General features: G+C 43.8%; 1 protein-coding gene across 5 annotated transcripts in view; it reads left to right on the forward strand.

Moving 5' to 3' along the window:
* Window positions 1–12,560, forward strand: part of RBBP4 (RB binding protein 4, chromatin remodeling factor) — a 34,433-nt gene that overhangs the window by 2,461 nt on the left and 19,412 nt on the right. For all 5 annotated transcript variants that reach the window (XM_025381172.1, XM_025381181.1, XM_025381161.1 and 2 more), the window contains exon 3: window positions 4,609–4,754. In XM_025381172.1, coding sequence (XP_025236957.1) covers window positions 4,609–4,754 — 146 coding nt within the window. The remainder of the gene's footprint in view (window positions 1–4,608; window positions 4,755–12,560) is intronic.

The raw sequence follows: 12,560 nt of genomic DNA on the forward strand, positions 1-12,560 counted from the left end.
AATTTGGAGTTAGAAGCTTTTGGGTTTTTTTTTTACAGTTAAATGTTTTTACCACTGCCCAACAATGCAAGAAACAGTTTTACTACATTTTTGCTCCAACAACAGTTGGAGTAAAACTCATTTGTTTTTTTGAGACAGAGTCTCACTCTGTTGCCCAGGCCGCGATTTCCGCTCACTGCAAGCTCCGCCTCCCAGGTTCACGCCATTCTCCTGCCTCAACCTCCCAAGTAGCTGGGACTACAGGCGCCCGCCACTATGCCCGGCTAATTTTTTGTATTTTTGGTAGAGATGGGGTTTCACTGTGTTAGCCAGGATGGTCTCGATCTCCTGACCTCGTGATCCACCCACCTCGGCCTCCTAAAGTGCTGGGATTACAGGCGTGAGCGACTGTGCCCAGCCCAGAAGCTTCTTTATCATGACCAGGAGTTCCCACATTCAGTTGATCATCAGAATTGCTTGGGGAATTCAGGATAATTGGAATCATTTCTGTCAAGAGTTTTCAGTGGTAATTCAAACCATTTAAGAGCTTGTGAGCTGGGCATGGTGGCTCACACGTGTAATCCCAGCACTTTGGGAGGCTGAGGCAGGCAGATTGCTTTAGGCCAGTAGTTCAAGACTAGCCTGGGCAACATGGTGAAAATTCCGTCTCTACTAAAATTACACATATTATCCGGGCATGGTGGTGTGTACCTGTAGTCCCAGCTCCTCGGCGGGGGCTGAGGCAGGAGGATCACCTGAGCCTTGGGAGGTCAAGGCTGTATTGAGCTGTGATCCTACTACTGCACTCCAGCCTGAGCTACGGAGTGCCACCCTGTCTCAAAGACCTTGTGGCAGAGTACTTAATGAGAAATGTACTTGAATGGCGATTCCAGATTTACTATAGTCATATGCTAAATTGTGCTTATTGGACTAGTGGATCACAAATATTGGCCACCCCATACCTACTAAACATTCTAGAACCACTACTCTTCAGAAACTTCCCAAGTAATAGAATGACTAGCTAGGTTTCCTTTTTTTTTTTTTTTGAGACGGAGTCTGCTCTGTCGCCCAGGCTGGAGTGCAGTGGCCAGATCTCAGCTCACTGCAAGCTCTGCCTCCCGGGTTTACGCCATTCTCCTGCCTCAGCCTCCCGAGTAGCTGGGACTACAGGCACCCGCCACCTCGCCCGGCTACTTTTTTGTATTTTTTTAGTAGAGACGGGGTTTCACCGTGTTAGGCAGGATGGTCTCGATCTCCTGACCTCGTGATCCACCCGTCTCGGCCTCCCAAAGTGCTGGGATTACAGGCTTGAGCCACCGCACCCGGCCTGACTAGCTAGGTTTCGAAAGCAAGAATTAAAGACTTAATTCCCCAAAGCTGAAATCTGTGCTGTCATCTTAGTAGTTTTCTGCATTAGCAAATCTATATAAATAATGTGAGAATTGGTTTTTTGTTGTTGTTTTGACACGAAGGACGGAGTTTCACTCTTGTTACCCATACTGTAGTGGAGTGGCACGATCTCAGATCACTGCAACCTCCGCCTCCCGGGTTCAAGCGATTCTCCTCCCCCGGTCTCCCAAGTAGCTGGGATTACAGGCACCCGCCACCATGCCCAGCTAATTTTTTGTATTTTTAGTAGAGGGGGTTTCACCATGTTGTCCAGGCTGGTCTCAAATTCCTGACCTCGGGTGATCCACCTGCCTCAGCCTCCCAGAGTGCTGTGATTACAGGCGTGAGCCACTGCACCTGGCCGAAAATTGTTTTGAGACAGGATCTTGCTCTGTTGCGCAGACTGGGTTACAGTGGCACAGAGTTCCCTGCAGCCTTGACCTTCTGGGCCAGGGGATCCTTCTGCCTCAGCCTCTGGAATAGTTGAGACTACAGGCACACGCTACCACGCCTAGCTAATTTTTGAAAAATTTTTTGCTATGTTGCCTAGGCTGTTCTTTAACTTCTGGGCTCTAGTGATCCTCACACTTTGGCCTCCCAAAGTGCTGGGATTACAGGCATGAGCCACCTTGGCCTTGTTGTTTTTTAAGATAAGGATTGCTTACAAGCAAGCAGCCCTGATGCAGTGTTTACTTTTGTGTGTGTTCTTTTTCTGGTGTTTATTCATATCCATTTCCCCCTTTTAAGAAAAGAAAAACCTTGGCCGGGCGCGGTGGCTCAAACCTGTAATCCCAGCACTTTGGGAGGCCGAGGCGGGTGGATCACGAGGTCAGGAGATCGAGACCATCCTGGCTAACATGGTGAAACCCCGTCTCTACTAAAAATACAAAAAACTAGCCGGGCGTGGTGGCGGGCGCCTGTAGTCCCAGCTACTCGGAGGCTGAGGCAGGAGAATGGCGTAAAACCCGGGAGGCGGAGCTTGCAGTGAGCTGAGATCCGGCCACTGCACTCCAGCCTGGGTGACACAGCGAGACTCCGTCTCAAAAAAAAAAAAAAAAAAAAAAAAAAGAAAAGAAAAACCACAATTGTAGTTCTGTAACACTGTCTTCTCCTTCATTCTTTTTCTGGTTCTTTGTCTAACCGTCTACATACAGGTAATTACAATTTTCTGTTCATATCCCTCTTTTCAGTGTAAGGTAGATGCTCTCAAAGCTTTGCCTGTGACATCTGTGCAGAAGAATTCCTATTGATATCTTTAGACCTAATTTCTCTGGAGCTTTTCCTGATTTTTCTTCTGCCTGCCAGTATCTTCCCTGGTATATCTTACTGGCTTCCTCAGTTTGACATGTTGTAAATGGAATTACTCCTTCTATGAAGGCCTTACCCCAACTTTCTCTCCTACTGTTCCTGTTTCTTTTCATCATAATTGGCTTTGGTTTGACATTTAACCTTTCTCCATTTTATAGGCAGTCAATTTATAAACCCCAATGAATTCTGCTTGTGTAGGATCTTTCCCATCTAGACCAGGGGTTCTCAAAATTTTATATGCATTGTAATCAGCTGGAGGTATTGTGAGATAGATAGTTGTGCCCCACCTTCTAGAGTTGCTGATTCAATGGGTCTGGAGTAGATGTGAGAATTTGCATTCTAACAAGTTCCCAGATGATGTGGATGCCCTTGACCCAGTATGGAGTCCAGAATGCCTTAAGACGGCATTCAGGACACTAAATAAAGTCCATTTTAATTGGCCTTCTCTCCCACTGTGCTCTCCCATATCAGAAGTCAGATTTGGACTTCAGCATACTTCTGTTACTTAGTAGCTGTGTGATCTTAGGCACGTTGTTTAATTTTCTTCCTTTCCTTTTCATTCTTTTCTTTCTTTCTTTGGTTTTTTGTTTTTGTTTTTGTTTTTTTGAGACAGGAGGCAGTCTTTCTGTGTCACCCAGGCTGGAGTGCAGTGGCACGATCTCTGCTCACTGCAGCCTCCACCTTTCAGGTTCAAGCAATTCTTGTGCCTCAGCCTCCCGAGTAGCTGGGATTAGCCAGCTGCCGATTGTTTGTTTTTTGTTTTGTTTTGTTTTTTGACACAGAATCTTGTTCTTTTGCCCAGGCTGGAGTGCAGTGGCGCCATCTTGGCTCGCTACAACCTCTAACTCCTAGGTTCAAGCAGTTCTTCTGTCTCACCCTCCCTAGTAGCTGGGACTATAGTCACCGCCACTACACACAGCTAATTTAGTAGTATTTTAGTAACGATTCTCTTGCCTCATCCTCCTGAGTAGCTGGGATTACAGGCACCTGCCACCATGCCTAGCTAAATTTTGTATTTAGTAGAGATGGGATTTCACCATATTGGTCAGGCTGGTCTGGAACTCCTGACCTCAGGTGATCCACCTTCTTCGGCCTCCCAAAGTGCTGGGATTACAGGCGTGAGCCGCCGTGCCTAGCCCAGCCGCAGGTTTTTTTGAGGTCAGGAATTGTGTCGTGATCTTCTTTGTACTTACATTACGTTTGGAGCCATGTGTCCATTGATTAGGCAGTTAGTAAATATTTGGTAAATTGGTTTACTTAATGTTATTTCCTCTTCTTTCCCTTTTTTCATTTTTTTCTTTTCAATTTCTTTGCACCCTTTCCCCTTTTTTCAATGAAAAATTTTAGTGAGCAAAATTATTAGCATACCCAACAATGGTTTGCTTTCCCTCCAACCTGTTGGTAGTGAGTGAGTAGTTAATTCCCATTTTATTCCATTAAACGTTTTACTTTTTCTCCAGAGTAATTAAGTAGAAAATGTGGCTCTTGGCCAGGCACGGTGACTCTTGCCTGTAATTGCTGCACGTTGGGAGGCTGAGGTGGGTGGAAAATTTGAGGCCAGGAGTTCGAGACCAGCCTGGCCAACATGGTGAAATCCCGTATCTACTAAAAATACAAAAATTAGCCAGGCATGGTGGCGGGTTCCTGTAGTCCCGGCTACTAGGAAGGCTGAGGTGTGAGAATCACTTGAACCCAAGAGCCAGAGGTTGAAGTGAGCCAAGATCGCACCACTCCATTCCAGCTTGGGCGAAGGAGTGAGACTATTTATTTAAAAAAAAAAAAAGAGAGAGAGAGAAGAAAAGACTCTTAATGACTTTTCCCCTCTCTTAAAACCTGATTGTGTAGTAGTGACTTTTACGTACACGTATATTGTTGACCTCGCGGTCTCCTGATGTTACTAATTTGAATAGTGACCATATGTTGCCGTTACAGACCGGAAGGGAAGGATTTCAGCATTCATCGACTTGTCCTGGGGACACACACATCGGATGAACAAAACCATCTTGTTATAGCCAGTGTGCAACTCCCTAATGATGATGCTCAGTTTGATGCGTCACACTACGACAGTGAGAAAGGAGGTAGGAATCTTAAACGTGAAAGAAGTAAAGATGTGTGGGTCATAATCTTTTTATGTTTTTGAATTATAAAAGTTATATCCAGTTTGATAAACTGTGACTTTAGAAACAATATTTAAGCTTGAGGAAAGCCTGAGTTTGCAATGGTAGATATTTATATTAGAGTTGTCGATATCAGAAGAAATATTTAACACATCCTTGGTTCTGTACCTTCACAATAAACTTTTCTCAGCTGGTGCTGGTGGGGAGGATTTCTGCAATTGAAAGAAGCAGAAATATACTATATATTATTGCTGTACACTCTTTTCTTTTTTTTTTTTTTTTTTTTTTGAGATGGAGTCTTGCTCTGTCCCCCTGGCTGGAGTGCAGTGGCGCGATCTCGGCTCACTGCAAGCTCCGCCTCCCGGGTTCCTGCCATTCTCCTGCCTCAGCCTCCCAAGTAGCTGGGACTATAGGCACCTGCCACCGCGCCCGGCTAATTTTTTGTATTTTTAGTAGAGACGGGGTTTCACCATGGTCTCGATCTCCTGACCTTGTGATCCGCCCGCCTCGGCCTCCCAAAGTGCTGGGATTACAGGCGTGAGCCACCGCGCCAGGCCTGCTGTACATTCTTGATTTATTTTTTATTTTTTTGTTCAGAATCTCGCTCTGTTGCCTAGGTTGGAGTGTAGTGGCGTGATCCTCACTCACTGCAACCTCTGCCTCCCAGGTTCAAGCGATTCTCTTGCCTCATCCTCCTGAGTAGCTGGGATTACAGGCACCTGCCACCACGCCTAGCTAGTTTTTGTATTTTTAGTAAAGACAGGGTTTCACCAAGTTGGCCAGGCTGCTCTTGAACTCCTGACCTCATGTGATCCACCCACCTCAGCCTCCCAGAGTGCTGGAATTACAGGCTTGAGTCACCGCGCCCGTCCATATTGCTGTACATTCTTAAGATGGGAGATAACTACCCCTAAAGAGGTGAAAATTGGTTTGTGTGTGTGAGTAGGTGTAAATAATCTTACTGGTTGATTGTCTAAAGCACAGATATGCACAAAGTACATAGGATATCTATGGTATTAAAATTTCGTGGGACTGGTGGGGAAGGGGTAGTTCTTAAAAGATTTCTTAGAGGAGCAGTAATGAAAAAAAAGGTTGAGAAACACTAACTTAAATTACCCTTTCTAGGTTTAAAGTGGTAGAAATGACTTAACCATGGCACTCCCTATATGTATAGAAACTAAGTTCCAATGAGTTGTTTCATTATATCCTATTTTTAGGCCATAACCTAAGGGTTTAACTGATCATGACATGCTTACTCTTTCCCCTTTTTTTTGGAGATGGAGTCTTGCTCTGCCACCCAGGCTGGAGTGCAGTGGTGCGATCTTGGCTCACTGCGACCTCCGCCTCCCAGGTTCAAGCGAGTCTCCTGCCTCAGCCTCCTAAATAGCTGGGACTACAGGCATGCACCGCCATCCCTGGCTAATTTTTATATTTTTAGTAGAGACAAGGTTTCATCATGTTGGTCAGGCTGGTCTTGAACTCCTGACCTCAAATGATCCTCCTGCCTTTTGTTCTTGCTGTTACTTAGGCACAAATACTCTAATTGGTAGTGTGATAAATTGTAAAACTACATATATGTGTGTGTATATATATTGTGTTTGTGTGTAAAATTATATAATTATATAATTTGATAAAATATACATATGATTTATATATTTTATAATTTTGTAATATATATATAATTGTATATATAATTTTACACATAATGTTAAAAACACACCCCTTCTTCCATATAATAAACCTTTCCCCAGCCAGGTGCAGTGACTCACGCCTGTAATCCCAGCACTTTGGAAGGCTGAGACCGGTGGATCACTTGAGGTCAGAACTTCGAGACCAGCCTGGCCCAACATAGTGAAACCCTGTCTCTACTAAAAATAAAAAATTAGCCACGCGTGGTGGCATGCACCTGTAAGAACCCAGCTACTCAGGAGGCTGAGGCAAGATGGCATCACTTGAACTCAGGAGGCAGAGATAGCAGTGAGCCAAGATCTCACTATTGCACTCCAGCCTGGGCAAATAAAAAGGGGAAACTCCATCTCAAAAAACAAAACAAAAACTTTTCCCCTGGATATCACTTGATGTATTGTGATGTATTGTTTTCTAAAGGATTTATCCTGTGTATTGGATCACTCATTAAACAAATATGTTGAGTAGTTTTGTATGCCAAGTATAGAATATGCAATATAGGTTCAGAATTTGCTTTTGTGGCCTAATATAAGCAATTATATATAATATAAGGTCACCTACTTCCTTTCGATGGCTATATAGTAGACCATAATGATTCCTTATTGATTGACATTTAGATGGTTTCTAATTTTTTGACTTCAAAAGCATAGTTTTGCTATAGAAATACTCTCTAAGTAGAATGTTGTATCAAAGGGCCAGGACCATTTTTTAATATAATTGATGCTGCTAAGTTGCACTCCAAAAAAAGATTTGAAGTCCCACAACAGTGTATGTATTTATGTCTGTTTCTCCATGCCCTTGCCAACACTGGACTCAATAGAACTCATTCTCAGTTTACATTGCTTTTTTTATTTGTGATGTTGAGCTTACTTCATATTTCCCTTGAGCTGCTTATTTATGTCTTTTGCCCATATTTCCTTTTGAGTATCTCTTCGTACCTCTCCACCCAATAAATAGGTGCAGATCATTTTCTAGTTTAACCTAAAATCTTTAGTCCTGTTATTGATTAGAGGCTGTAAGTTGCTTTTTTAATGGGGCCTTGCTCTGTCATCCAGGCTGGAGTGCGCTGGCATGATCTTAGCTGACTGCAGCCTCCTTATGGGCTCAAATGATCCTCCCACCTATGCCTCCCAAGTAGCTCTGGCTATAGACGTACACCACCATACCTGGATTTTTTATTTATTTTTATTTTATTTTATTTTTTTTGAGTCGGAGTCTGGCTCTGCCGCCCAGGCTGTAGTACAGTGGCGCAATCTCTGCTCACTGTGACCACCGCCACCCGGGTTCAAGCTATTCTCCTGCCTCAGCCTCCCAAGTAGCTGGAATTACAGGCACCCGCCACTACATCCAGATAATTTAATTTTTTTTTAAGAAATGGCGTGTCACTATGTTGCTCAGGCTGATCTTCAACTCTGGCCTCAATCTTTCCACCTCAGACCTCCCCATTCAATGATTTCATAAAGTATGTATTCATCTATTGTTGTCTTCTGGGACTTTTATGTTTGGGCCATTAAAACTTACTGTTCTGGCCGGGCGCGGTGGCTCAAGCCTGTAATCCCAGCACTTTGGGAGGCCGAGACGGGCGGATCACGAGGTCAGGAGATCGAGACCATCCTGGCTAACACAGTGAAACCCCGTCTCTACTAAAAATACAAAAAACTAGCCGGGCGAGGTGGCGGGCGCCTGTAGTCCGAGCTACTCCGGAGGCTGAGGCAGGAGAATGGCGCAAACCCGGGAGGCGGAGCTTGCAGTGAGCTGAGATCCGGCCACTGCACTCCAGCCCGGGCTACAGAGCAAGACTCCGTCTCAAAAAAAAAAAAAAAAACAAAAAACAAAAAACTTACTGTTCTGGTATTTGGTATGGAATCAGAATCCAGCCTTTTTTTCCTAAATGATTGAGTTTTTGTTGTTATTTTGAGGCAGAGTCTTGCTTCGTCACCCAGGCTGGAGTGCAGTCGCACAGTCTCGGCTCACTGCAGCCTCTGCTTCCTGGGCTCAAGCAATCCTCCTGCCTCAGCATCCTGAGTAGCTGGGATTGCAGGCATGCGCCACCATGCCCAGCCGATTTCCATTGTATTTTTTGTGGAGGAGTGGGTCTCACCACATTGCCCAGGCTAGTCTGAAAACTCCTGGGCTCATGCAGTTCACCCACTTTGGCCTCCCGAAGTTCTGGGCTTATAGGCCTGAGCCACTAAGCCAAAAAAATTTTTTGTATTCAGTCAACCATTGATGGACACTTGGGTTGATTCCGTATCTTTGCTATTGTGTATAATGCTACAGTGAACATAACAAGTGCATGTGTCTTTTTGGTAGAACGATTTCTTTTATTTTGGGTATATACCCAGTAATGGGATTGCTGGGTTGAATGGTAGTTCTATTTTTAGTTCTTTGTGGTTTTTTTGTGTTTTTTTTGTTTTTGAGACGGAGTTTCACTCTTGTTGCTGGAGTAAAGTAAGTGGTGTGATCTCGGCTCACTGCAGTCTCCGCCTCCGAAGTTCAAGCAGTTCTTCTGCCTCAGCTCCCCGAGTATCTGGGATTACAGGCATGCCCCACCACACCCGGCTAATTTTATATTTTTAGTAGAGACAGAGTTTCTCCATATTGGTCAGGCTGGTCTCAAACTCCCAACCTCAGGTGGTCCACCTGCGTCAGCCTCCCAAAGTGCTGGGATTATAGGCGTGAGCCACCATGCCTGGCCCTATTTTTAGTTCTTTGAGAAATCTCCACAGACTGCTTTTCACAGTTGCTGAACTAATTTGCATTCCCACCAGTAGTGTCTAAGTGTTCCCTTTTCTCTGCAGCCTCACCATGTTATTTTTTGACTTTTTAATAGCCATTCTGACTGGTGTGAGAGGCATCTATCTGTTTTGATTTGCATTTCTCTGATAAATGGTGATGTTGATCTTTTTTTCCACATTCATTGTCCACTTATATGTCTTCTTTTGAGAAGTGTCTGTTCATGTCCTTTGCCCACTTTTTATCTTTCTTTCTTTCTTTTTTTTTTTTTTTTTTGAGACAGTCTCGCTCTGTCGCCCAGGCTGGAGTGCAGTGTGGCGATCTTGGCTCACGGCAACCTCTGCCCCCTGGGTTCAAGCGATTCTCCTGCCTCATCCTCCTGAGTAGCTGGGATTACAGGCGTGCACCACCGTGCCCGGCTTATTTTGTATTTTTTGTAGGGATGGGGTTTCACTATATTGGCCAGGTTGGTGTCAAACTCCTGATCTCATGATCCACCCGCGTCAGCCTCCCAGAGTGCTGGGATTATAGGCGTGAGCCAGCATGCCCAGCCTAGTTTTGTTTTTTAAGAAACTGGTATCTCGCCCAGGCGCAGTGGCTGGCATCTGTAATTCCAGCACTTTGGGAGGCTGAGGCATGTGGATCACGAGGTCAGGAGTTCAAGACAAGCCTGGCCAACATGGTAAAACCCCATCTCTACTAAAAATACAAAAAATTAGCTGGACGTGGTGGTACGTGCCTGTAGTCCCAGCTACTTGGAAGGCTGAGGCAGTAGAATGGCTTGAACCCGGGAGGCGGAGGTTGCAGTGAGCCGAGATTGCGCTACTACTGCACTCCAGCCTGGTTAATGAGCAAGACACATTCTCAGAAAAAATAAAAATAAGTGATGTCTCTGGTCTTTAGTCCAAGTTTATAATAAATTATTATATATTTTACTGAAGCTGGTATTCTTAGTTGTAAGGTTCATGGGCTCAAAAAGTGGCTCAATGGTAAAATTCATATGGTAGTTACCTTGTTTGAGGACATAGTATTGACTGGGAAGACACCGTTCATACCTTCTGGGATGGGAATGTTTTATATTTTGACCTGTTGCGTACATATGTAAAAATTCATCAAACTACAACAACTTGTGCACCTTTACTATATCATGTTATACCTCATGTTTGTTTTAATATTATTTATATGGAGAGAAGCCAGCAAAATAGGAAGGCAAGTTGATACCTCAGCCTTTCTTTTCTACTTCAGATTGGCCTTTTCACATACCAGTTTCAACACCTATTTATTTATATTACTATATGTGTATTTTTTCAGACAGAGGTCTCACTCTGTTGCCCAGGCTGGAATGCAGTGGTGTGATCACAGCTTACTGCATTCTCAGCCTCCCAAGCAGTTAGGATTATAGTCATGTGCCACCGCAGTCAGCCCCTGAAGTGTTTTTTAAATGCAATTTACATTTATTTTTCTAATCCTGTCAATTTTTTATTTTTTATTTACCTTTTTTTTTTGGAAATGGAGTCTAGCTCTGTCGCTCAGGCTGGAGTACAGTGGCGCGATCTCGGCTTACTGCAAGCTCCACCTCCCGGGTTCACGCCATTCTGCCTCAACCTCCTGAGTAGCTGGGAGTACAGGTGCCTGCCACCATGCCCAGCTAATTGTTTTTGTATTTTTAGTAGAGATGGGGTTTCACTGTGTTAGCCAGGATAGTCTTGATCTCCTGAACCCTGTCAAATTTAACATTGAGGGGTATGTGCAACTTTGGTAACACTGATATAATAAGTTCTGATAACCCAGTAACATTGGGCCAGCCCAGTTTTCAATTTTGAATACACTAAGTTCTTACTACTGTAGTTTTGTTTATGGTGAAGGAGGCCTATGTTTAATATATGCCCGATACTGAAATAACCAACGTTATGTAGTGGTTACCCCTTGCTTCATGGGCTCTGTGCCAGCTGTGGCTTCCCCTTTGTTATTGGTGCCTCTTTTCTGGCAGCTATCGGTTTTTTTTGTTTGTTTGTTTGTTTTTTCTGAGACAGAGTTTCTCTCTGTCGCCCAAACTGTAGCGTAGTGGCGCAATCTTGGCTCAGTGCAACCTCTGCCTCCTGAGTTCAAGCGATTCTCCTGCCTCAGCCTCCAGAGCAGCTGGGACTATAGGCACGTGCCACCACGCCCAGCTAATTTTTGTATTTTTAGTAGAGAAGGGGTTTTGCCATATTGGCCATGCTGGTGTCGAACTCCTGACCTCGTGATCCACCCATCTCGGCCTCCCAAAGTGCTGGGATTACAGATGTGAGCCACTATGCCCAGCCACTTTTTTGAGGGGGGTGTCATTGGAGATATGATGAGGATTCAGTTCCAAATCACTGCAGTAAAGCAAATATATAAAGCAAACCACACAGATTTTTTGTATGTTTACATTTTACTGTAGTCTCCTAAGCGTGCAATAGCATTATGCCTAAAAAACAATGTACATACCTTAATTTGGAAATACTTCATTGCTAAAAAAAAAAATGCTGACCCAGAGGCACCAACTGAACACATGTTGGGAAAATGGCACTAATAGACTTACTCAATGCAGGGTTGCTGTAACCTTCAATTGGGGAAAAAACATATCTGTGATGCACATAAAACGAGCTGTGCCTGTACTTAGACTGAAGTTTCTTGAGATACATACCATTTATGCCTTGTTTTTTCATAGATTGTAGATGCTTGTGGGCTGGAGTTATGGGAAAAATTAGTTTAATGTGGGATTTTTTTCTCCTTTAGAATCTATCTTGAATTTTTATTTTTAGGTTTTTAGCCTGTGTGAAACGTTTGCTTTTCAAAAGTTATTTTGAAGTTGAAAGTTATCTAATATGCCAGCCATACCACCCATGTATGTCTTTGCCTTCTGAAAAGATGTTTGTCCTTCAAAGAATAACACTAGGCCCGGCCCAGTGGCTCTCTCATGTAATCCCAGCACTTTGGGAGAATGAAGCGGATAGATTATCTGAGGTCAAGAGTTTAAGACCAGTTTGGCTACCGTGATGAAACCCCATCTCTACTAAAAATATAAAAATTACCTGGGCGTGGTGGCACATGGCGGCAGTCCCAGCTACTTGGGGGGCTGAAGCAGGAGAATCGCTTGAACCCAGGAGGCAGAGGTTGCAGTGAGCCAAGATTGCGCCACTGCACTCCAGTCTGGATGACAGAGCAAGACCCTGTCTAAAAAAAAAGAAAAAGAAAAAAAAGAATAGCACTGCATAGCAATGCGATTGACAGAATATTTTTATTTATTTTTAAGTTACTCTCACAACTTCTTTTTTTTTTTTTTTTTTTTTTTTTTTTTTTTTTTTTTTTTTTTTTTTT

The sequence above is a fragment of the Theropithecus gelada genome, chromosome 1 (genome assembly GCF_003255815.1).
Source record: "Theropithecus gelada isolate Dixy chromosome 1, Tgel_1.0, whole genome shotgun sequence".
NCBI classification, from domain to species: domain Eukaryota; kingdom Metazoa; phylum Chordata; class Mammalia; order Primates; family Cercopithecidae; genus Theropithecus; species Theropithecus gelada.